Source organism: Etheostoma spectabile, chromosome 9, assembly GCF_008692095.1.
Source record: "Etheostoma spectabile isolate EspeVRDwgs_2016 chromosome 9, UIUC_Espe_1.0, whole genome shotgun sequence".
Taxonomy (NCBI): Eukaryota; Metazoa; Chordata; class Actinopteri; order Perciformes; family Percidae; genus Etheostoma; species Etheostoma spectabile.
This window is the reverse complement of record NC_045741.1, coordinates 4,486,829-4,496,828: the sequence shown is the minus strand read 5'-3', so window position 1 is coordinate 4,496,828 and position 10,000 is coordinate 4,486,829. Positions and strand designations below refer to the sequence as shown.

Below are 10,000 nucleotides of genomic sequence, written 5' to 3'. Positions count from 1 at the left end.
TCGTTCATGTTTAACACGGAGGGCTACGATGCTGCTTACAGGAAGCACAACGCTTCATCCTACACAGAAAAAAACTCAACATTCAATCTTGTTTTTAATTACTGTGCCTGTAGAAATGTAGCTACATAAGATTGGACATCCGTGTGGACGGATATTTGAAGGAAAGTGGTAACTAGGATGGCTACATGTCCAAAGAGTTGGGTCTACTACTCCATATGATCCCAGGAGGGGAACCACATGTCCAACTCAAAGAATGGAAGTCTAAAGAAAATCTTTGAAACTTCTTTTAAAGCCTCTGAGGGTTGGTATTTCTGCAGTGACAGAACAATTATCCTCACATTTGACAAAACCTCTAACATGTTTAATCAGTTGGAACAAAAAACACAAAATGATGAAGGTATGAAGTGGTCGGTCGGAGCGCTGTCTTAAACTGGTTTTAAAATTCACATTTAAATGAAATTATTTTGGCCTTTCTTTGCATCCATATAAAAACTCCTTTGCATTTTAATCTCGTTTAAACTACATTCAGAACTCCCCAACATCACACTGCGTCTTTCTTTTCTCATGAACAACACTGTGTTGCCAGTTGCCGGAGGCAGTTGCCCAACATGTTGCCCAGTTGATCAAACCCATCAGACAGAGTAGAGTTATGTGCCTCGTAACTTTGCTTTGTGGAGCCTCTAACAGTAAGACAACAAGCATAAAAAAAAAGACTGATCAACAGTCGACAAGAAGCTTCAACATGCTCGACTCTTTAACGTCGAACAGCGTCAATAACAAGAAGAAAAACGAAGAACTTCATTCTAAAAAAATGCGATATTTAAATCACTGCGACTTTGACTAAATTATTGCCGGCACAGAAGGTGAAATGACTTTTATATTTACATGTCAGGGCTTCATCTTTATTTTTAATAGAGTTGGATCTAGACCTACTCTACCTGTAGTGTCCTGAGATATCTTCTGTTATGATTTGACACTATAAATAAAATTGAATCCATTTTAAATTCTCTACTTCGGTCCACATTTGAATTACTTTTCCATTAAATCAGAATCTGAAGAGTTTTTTTTCCAACAAAGGAGGGTAGAGTCAAGCTTATTGCACACCCCTGCAAAAAAAAGTTCATGTACTCTCCAATAACATAACAACAACTTATAATGCAGTAAATGCATAAGTCAATAATCGGATTTAAGTATGCCAGTATACAATCAATACACAGTAAAGTCTTTCTTTTGGTCGGTTGAATTGAGTTTCCAGTGCAAATCTCTCATTTCTGACACATTTACACACGTGAAACGGTGCTTGCTGAAGAATTCAGATAGAAATTCATTTTGAAGATGATTTCTGGAAACCCTGAGACTGCTTTAAAGTCTCACGAGGGTTCAACCCGATCCGGGCTGGGTGTGGAACAGCAGAGGAAACTGTCAGGTAACTAAAAGCTGGCATCATTTGTCAGATTTTTACATATTTCTTTGAACTTATCGCAATTTTCAGCTTTTCTTCCTCTTATTGGAAAATTAATTTTTAACATTTTGGAGTTTTGCACAGCGGGTTTAAGTTAGCAGTCTGTTTAGAGTGATGCAAAATCAGCCTCCAGCTGCTGTCATGATGAATATCCGGGAGTATGGATGCATATTTTCACCCTAAACTCAGTTCTGTAGGCTATTTTGTAAATTAATTGTAGTTTTAAAATAACACTTTGGATTTCAAAGTGAATTGCTGGTATACAGTGATATATTTCTGTTAAACTATATCTAGCTATGGGAGGAATACTCCCTCTTATTTTGGTGATAGCAAATATACATTTTTTACATTTGCAACTTACACAAATCTCAGGAATAACTCTAGCATGATGATAAGCGTTTAAATGGTTCATAATTTACACCTTTTGGTTGGATTTCTTCGACTTTACTCGTGTGGTAAAGTGTTGTCCTAAATGAACACTAACACACCTGGAAGTGACAATAAAAGCTGTAACATTTCTCCGTTAGCGTGTGAAAGTGTGGCTTTAACTTCGCAGTCAGTGTGTGAAACTACAGCCTGGATCCTGAGTGTGTGTCGGTCGGCCTTCGTGGGCCAAAAACATGTTGTCGTCGTCCCACCTCCCTATTTCAGAGCATCACTTCCACGTTTAGGAAGACAATGCAGCTCTTCTCCAGGCTTTTACAGGAAGATATAAGGACAAATTCTTCAGAGCAATGCAAATACAGACAAAAACAAATAAAACATCATTTACAAAAACCCCAAATGTAAACATAGAACTTCATACAGCAAAAGCCAAAAACATGACGCAGGAACATTTTTTGAAAAAACAGTTGTTAAAGAGATGTGTGTTCCCTCTACAGGTTCACAACAGGTTCATTCATGCACAAAATAAGATCTGGGTGCAACTATTGGAAATGTCTGTTCATTTGTGTGACTATTGTCAATATTACTTTGCTACAGATCTTATTTTGCATTAAATCCAAAAACCCAGTTCAGAACTTCCATTGGAAACCTGCAGATTGAGCGCAGAGCTAAGCTAACGTCCGGGTCGGCCTACAACGAGACGTCATTGCTGGACTAGTTTCCTGCTGAGTCCCTGCCGTTTTAGTTGTCAAAAACGTATAAAATGACATCGAGGCAGAACTCTCATCAGTCTCTCATCGCATCAAGTTAAACCTCAGCGGGTGAAGCCAAAGTTTAAGTTGGTAAACGTCTCAATAGAAAAGGATCTGGATCTGGTATTTCTCTCAATCATTCACTAAAATGTGCTAATACTGGTGATCAATTAGCCTGCGACTTTAATAAGTTCCTTGATAAAGGTCTATGGACTAAAATCTCATTATTCAGTAAATAAACTGAACCAAAATGTGCTGTATTTATGGAGTGATCCCTCCATAAGAAGTAAAACCAAAAATACAGCACAGTCGGCCAGATGTTCGTTACCTTCCTCTGTCTTTGTGTTGGTGTTGTAACCTCTGGTGGATTTCTGAGGACTATGGTTACCTGGTCTTCAGTTCTCTGCAGGGTAAATCCAGACAGCTAGCTAGACTATCTGTCCAATCTGAGGACTATGGTTACCTGGTCCTCAGATCTCTGCAGGGTAAATCCAGACAGCTAGCTAGACTATCTGTCCAATCTGAAGACTATGGGTACCTGGTCCTCAGATCTCTGCAGGGTAAATCCAGACAGCTAGCTAGACTATCTGTTCAATCTGAGGACTATGGTTACCTGGTCCTCAGATCTCTGCAGGGTAAATCCAGACAGCTAGCTAGACCATCTGTCCAATCTGAGGACTATGGTTACCTGGTCCTCAGATCTCTGCAGGGTAAATCCAGACAGCTAGCTAGACTATCTGTCCAATCTGAGTTTTCTATTGACGACTGCATGTTCCACCAAAACAAGTTCCTTCTCCGCGCAGCACTGTGGAGAATGGTCTGAAAATGCCAGACTATTATTTTAGAAATCCAAGGGAAACTGGAGTGTAAAACTGGTGGTTTGCAGCCGGTTTCGTGTTGGTTTAGGCTTCCTTCAGTGTGACGTCACGTAGTTAAAAGCTCATCTTTGGCTTCATCCACAACAGTTTAACTGGACCGGTGAGTTCTGAGCAAAACGTTTGGAAAACTAAAGCTCCACTCTGCAACTGCCTTCATTCAAGCTGTAGAATTAAATATTTAAACAAGGACTGATTCGAGAGCAAAATCTCTCCCACCAGCACTCACCTTCAGTACATACAGTACACACACACACACACACAAATTCAAAAACCACAAACACACAGCAGGTCACTGTACTGTATGTTCATCTTGCTCTTGTTCCTCGATGGAAACAAAAAATGCCACAAAGCGTCAGAAAGTGCAGTGAAACATTGAGACCTGTACAGCGGGGCACTTGGTGGTGTGAAGTATAATGCGGGAGGCTGTTTACAGTGGGGAGGCCGTGAACAGGAAGTGACCCGTCAGGCCCCCCCCCCCGCCACCAGGGTCAGATAAACCTTCAACGCGCCAGGTCGGTGTGGCTGGCACTCAGGTCGCGACTGTTCCTCAGACGATTATTTCGTTCCTGGAGATAAAACCCAGCAGAAAATGACAATTACATTAAGAACCGAACAACATGAAATACTGAAGGCGTCTATTGAGCCATCCCATCTCTGCTCTGCTGTTATACAAGGACACAACAGAATATGCATTACAGTAATATAAGCGTAACATGGTGGCCCTTTAGCGCTTTTTTGGCCAGGCGACTCATTCTGTCGAGATGGAGAGACCCTCAACCCCCTTCAGACCCCCTACATAGTCTCAGTGGGTTATAGAAGTTAAGTTAGATCTTAAACTAGAGAAGATCTGATACTCTCTTCGAGGTGTTTTTCATAGTATTTGGCAGCTTATCTTGACATTTGTGTAGAAAATGGAAGCAAATAATGTGACCCCATAGTACATAGTATATTCCTATGTTGTTATTGATTTGCCTTTTTGTTTTTTATCTCATTCTCCTTTCAGGTAAATATATAAAGGGACTTTTTTTTTTAGAAGTGTTGGTAGGTAGATGGGTGGGTGGGTGTTTGGGGTTAGTTTTGATCGTTGTATCTTGTTAATGTCTCTGAAAATCTTTAATAAACAGACCTTGATCAAAAAAGAACTGAACAAGGAACAGACCCCCAATGCCTCAGGGCTTGTAAAAATGTAAACAGACTTTGACCAATAGTGACCAATATGAGCAGTGATGGAAGAAATACTCCAAACTTCTACTAAAGTATCAGTAGTACAGTGCAAAAACAGTAAAAATTTAAATTTCTGCGAGTATTAGCATCCAAATATACTTAAACTACCATAGTAAAAGTACTTTTCCTAACTGGATATGAGACATGAAAACAAATGCCTTTCCTTTGAAATTATTGTTCTGTTTTTTTCTCTGAATGTAAGATTATCTAAATAACCCGGAAGACAAAATATGTTGTTGTGTTAACTGTGGATTTGGGTTAACTTATATTACATCATATCACACTTTGATTTCCATCCTGTTTGTGAACGTGTCAAATGAGAAAAACACATTCTCCTTGTTAATATTTTGTGTATTATTAGTAAAAATGCAGATGGTGTGTGAAGTGTGGGTGTCACACATATGTATCATTAGTGACAAATCTCACACAACAAATACTGCCACAAAATAACTCACTAGATCCTCCGGTGATAGTTCATACAGACATGAGAAAGAGGAGTATTAAAATAAAAGACCGGGTCCAAAAGTATCTGCAAAAACTTCCTTAATGGTTTGTTTTAACCCTCTTGGTAAACCAGGTGGTACTAGGTTAACTTTGAAGTATTGTTCTTAAACTTTCTGGCATTTATTTTTTAAATGAATGTTGTAGTTTGTGTTGTTCATCTTAATCTAATGTTCAATCTACAATCATATCTAACAAAGCAGCAACATTTGCATAATATTTGCATAACTGACAACCTGAAATGAGAAGTTATTTAACTAGTTGTGTTAGAAACAAACTTAAGCAATCAATATAATTGAGTATTGAAGGACAGATTAATATAGAATAGCGGTAGGAAGAGACAATGCATGTCCATCTTCCTACTCCTCCCATATTTTAAATTTTCAAAATAAAGTTCCATTTGGACACACAAACGGTTTTCTTAATTAATACACTAAGCTTTTCTTTTACCTTTGATAAATTGATTTGTTTCCTGCAGCAGTTAAAGCATCATAATTACTGTAAGCTTCAATATTTTATAGATTTAATGGTTATGTAGTGATTGAACTATGACCTTTCTATAACAGGATGTCATAGAAAGCCCCCCCCAGTGACTAGACAAACTGACAGATACTTTTGGACTCCCGGCACTCGGCCTCCTTACTTGGTAGTGGTCAGTCGCAGCCTTGTCCGCCACGTTAAGAACCCCCAGAGAGCTGGCTCGCTTCATGCTGCACCCAGACCAGGGACATGCAGGGGAGGGTGGGTGGGTGGGGGAGGAGTCAGAGGTCAGGGGGGTGTGGAGAGGCAGGTGTGAGGAGTTTAGCTCAGTGGAAATGGTGGTGGTATATATATATGTAGGTGATGGTTAATGACATACATACATACATACATACATACATACATGATAATTTCATACAAAGGTTAGTCTCACTTATAGTCTTGACTTCTTCTCATCCCATTTATGACATTTAGGAAGTTAAATATAAAACTTTGGTACCACTTTCTAAAATGACACCATTTAATATTTAGTCTTTTTTAGCATCATCTGGAAAAATGGAACAGTGGCCTATTTAACGTTTTACCTTCGGCAATTTGTCGTAAAAAAACAAACAAACCTCAAAACATTTATGATAAGAGATGACTCACTAACTTCAGCTGCTGGGTAATTATACAGAAATATGTGCCAATTATTAACATAATGGCTCGTGCTTGAGCTTTTAAATTGTAATAAATGACTTATTATTGAAGTCATTAGGTACAAACCCTTTCAAACAGGTTCCTTATTAGAAAGTGGTACCTGCATTTGTATTGAAGTGGTCCGCAACAAGTTTTTGTAAAGTGATATTTTGAGTGATATCAGTGGAGTTCATGCACATAGCAACAAAAACGAGGGTTCAGTGAAGTCACACTGCAGAAACACGTCCATCCTGACAAGAAATGTGATCCTTTCCTCAGTCTGCACTTTTCATTAAACACTCAAATAAACAATCTTACACTTGAATTAAGGCTTTTCCTTTAAATGTGTTAACTTTCTGTCCTTTTTAAGACAATACATCTGCTGAATTAAAACAGGATGGCTGAAAGTTAAAATTACAAACATTTAAAATGATGTTTTTAGGGTGGCCAGTTGCGCACTTGTTTGATTCGGGTGGGTAACACTACTTTATTTCCCCATGGTTCCTCTCTGTATCTATGGTCGCTTTTAAATAAGGGCAAAATATTAAACTATGTTTAATGACTCACTGACTTGTTTGAAAGTGTGTAAAGTGGCATTCTTAATTCCACCACCAGAGAGTGCCAATGTAAGGAATCTAAGCAACCTGGCAACATTTTGGAGGACAGTTTGGTGCAGGACTGGCCCAATTTGATTTTAATGTTGATGTGGAACAGGTATTTTCATTATTAGACATCATTATCTAAAACTGGCTTCATTTGCTGGCGGGACGATTGAACGTCCATTTTAGCAATATATAAGGATCGCTAAAATGACTCATCAGAGTGATCTGCTGTAGGACGCATACCAGGTATTAAACATCCACACCTGTTACTCTCTGTTGTTATCTTTCAAATAAAAAAAGCAATAAAGGACCAAAACTGTTTAAAGAACCCACACCGGCCGACCACTATAGGTGGTGGTATCTTCAAGAGAAGCATCACACTTAATGACTTGTTAAAATGGACATTTCTGCAGTGATTTACCATCACTGGATCGTCATGACGACGATGTTACTGGCATCATCATCATCAGGACCATCATGTTAAGGAGCCACAGAGAAGAGCAGCACAGAAAGGAAAACAGAAACCCATGAGCAAACAGATGAGGCATGCAAGTCCAAACATTCAAATGAACAAATTTATTCATAAATAAAAAAATTCAACAAAAACAGCCATGCAGACAAGTTTGTTTCTCAGAGTAAAATTCAGAAAGAAAAAAATAAAAATCCAAAGAAAGTAAAACCGAACTATGTTTTAAAACAAATTGAAATATAAAGTCCAAAAGCCACAAAATGCAATAAATAGGTATAACCATTAGTGGTTAAAACAAAAAGTAAATGAGTTCCAGGCATAACAAGCATAAAGGCATTTCATAAGCAGACATCAGTTTGTGTCTGGCTGCAGCCTCCACACGTCGCCCTAGTGAAGTAGCTGCATTATTTTCCCATTTCATCAGAACAGCTCTGTACATGTGCTGCTTACTGTACAGTCTTTGGATTTCTAACTTCATCAGGTTTGGCCTTTACAACGGAATATTAGGACCACTGTAAGGAAAACAATTCAAAAGCTGAAATATTTCAAGACAACAAATGTAATATTACAAATTTCATCTTTTCTTCTAAAGATTTTGTCTTTTTTTCCCCCACAAAATTACATCTTTACTCTGAAAGTAATAGGATGTTTTACAGGTTATTTTCTAAAGTATTTTTTTTTTTTTTATAATTTGCATTCCAAACAGTGGCTCCAACACTCACTGAAACAAACCCAACCATGAAGAAGAAAAGCCGGACACTGTACCGAGGCAGTGAGAGGACAGAAAAGCAAACCAATGTGATGGGAAAAAGAACCAATGTGTATGTGCCATTAAAAGCTTCCTCCATCATTTCATGTGCAAACAGCTTTAGAGTTACTTCACCGCCAGCAAAGTAGAGCAAATCCCTTTTTATTTTCTTTGGTTAGTTTGCCAACCAGCCGAGCCGAGGGCTGGAGGGCCGGCTCGCTCCTCCAGTGCATAAAGTCAGAGTCACCTGGGTCAGTCAGGTGTCTGTGGGGATAGTTACCCGGGGTTTTTGGGCTCGCTGTCTCGGGACGAGCCGCCGCCTTTCAGCTTGCGGACCAGTTTCTCGCTGCTGCGACGGATCGACGCTCGCAGTTTACTGAAGGAGCCGCTCCTCTTCAGAGAGCCGGAGCCGTCCTGATGGGAGACGTCACAGCGTTACACTCATTTAGACACACAGGCCCCTGGGCAAAGGCAGGACTGGACGAAGTACTCACATATTTTACTTTAAAAAGTACCAGCATCAAAATATACATTAAGTAAAAGTACTCGTTATGCAGAATGGCCTGTTTCAGAATATATTTATTATTGGATAATGATTATTGAAACAATATGTAAGCATCATTAATGTTACAGCTGGTAAAGGTGGGGCTCATTTGGACTACCATTTACACATTTATAATATATCATCATTTATTAGTTGATTGATCTCTTATTAATCAGTGCAATGTAACTAAAGCATTAATGTAGTTGCGTAAAAAGTTCAATATTCACCACTGAGATGTAGTCAAGTAGAAAGTGGCATAAAATTAGTGGGAACTAAGTACATTTACTCAAGTACTATACTTCTGTACAATATGTAATGACAATACTGTTTTTAAAAGGACTTCAAACATTTCTCTCCAGCAGTTTCCTGTAATATAAGATATATCAGGGATCAGAGTGTATTGGCTGAAAATATCAATACTTTGTTGATTAACTGTGCATCTAAAAACAGTGATTCTTCTGGTTTAGCCCTCAAATAGCAAAAGTAACCTTTTGGCTCACAGGGATTTTTTTTTTTTTTTTTATTAGGGTAAGGTGACCAGATTTGTCAGACAAAATCCGGGGACATTTTCAGCTCAGAAGCATATTTACCTCCAAAACAAGTAATGTTTTTACTTTTGTAAAACTTAAAACGGGGACACTAGACGAAGTGCTGTTCTCATTAGGGTCTGAGCCCCCCCCCCTTAGAAAGTCCTAATATTTCAAGATAAAAAATCCATCCTAATACTTCAAGATAAAAAGTCCTAATATTTCAAGATAGAAAGTCCTAATAGTCTTAATATTTCAAGATGAAAAGTCCTAATATTTCAAGATAGAAAGTCCTAACAGTCCTAATATTTCAAGTTAGAAAGTCCTTATATTTCAAGATAGAAAGTCCTAATAGTCCTTATATTTCAAGATAGAAAGTCCTAATAGTCCTAATATTTCAAGATAGAAAGTCCTTATAGTCCTAATATTTCAAGATAGAAAGTCCTAATATTTCAAGATAGAAAGTCTTAATATTTCATAATGTTGTAATGTTTACTGAACTACTGACAGCTTTTGCGTTATTGCTCAAGGCTTTTTTCTGTAACAGCTCATTGAGAATCAGATACAACAAAAACTACTGAGGACATATTTTCCTTTGACATTGATGCAGTATTAAACGAGATCGCTCCAGTCGGCAGAAACAAGCTACGATGTAAGTTAATAGGATAATTGTCCAGCTTGTATTTACGTTCCTAAAAGTGCTTGTTTAGCTGCTGACAGACTCAGATTAATATTCTAAGTGTCTGACAAC

The 10,000-nt window shown here is 38.2% G+C and overlaps 1 protein-coding gene and 1 long non-coding RNA gene across 6 annotated transcripts in view; both read right to left on the bottom strand.

The window, feature by feature from the left end:
* Nucleotides 1-3,137, bottom strand: part of LOC116696282 (uncharacterized) — a 3,458-nt gene extending 321 nt beyond the window's left edge. Inside the window, exon 1 of the long non-coding RNA XR_004333672.1 lies at nt 1-3,137. This exon is cut by the window's left edge and continues 30 nt beyond it. This is a non-coding gene — a long non-coding RNA (uncharacterized LOC116696282).
* Nucleotides 3,138-3,290: 153 nt separating this feature from the next.
* klc1a (kinesin light chain 1a) overlaps nt 3,291-10,000 on the bottom strand; it is a 43,580-nt gene continuing 36,870 nt past the window's right edge. Inside the window, exons 14-16 of one of the 5 annotated variants that reach the window (XM_032527131.1) lie at nt 8,459-8,592; nt 5,845-5,911; nt 3,291-4,042 (exon numbers count right to left, since the gene is read on the bottom strand). In XM_032527131.1, coding sequence (XP_032383022.1) covers nt 3,977-4,042; nt 5,845-5,911; nt 8,459-8,592 — 267 coding nt within the window. In that variant the 3' untranslated portion in view covers nt 3,291-3,976. The remainder of the gene's footprint in view (nt 4,043-5,844; nt 5,912-8,458; nt 8,593-10,000) is intronic. The other 4 variants (XM_032527132.1, XM_032527129.1, XM_032527134.1 and 1 more) reach the window with 4 other exon arrangements.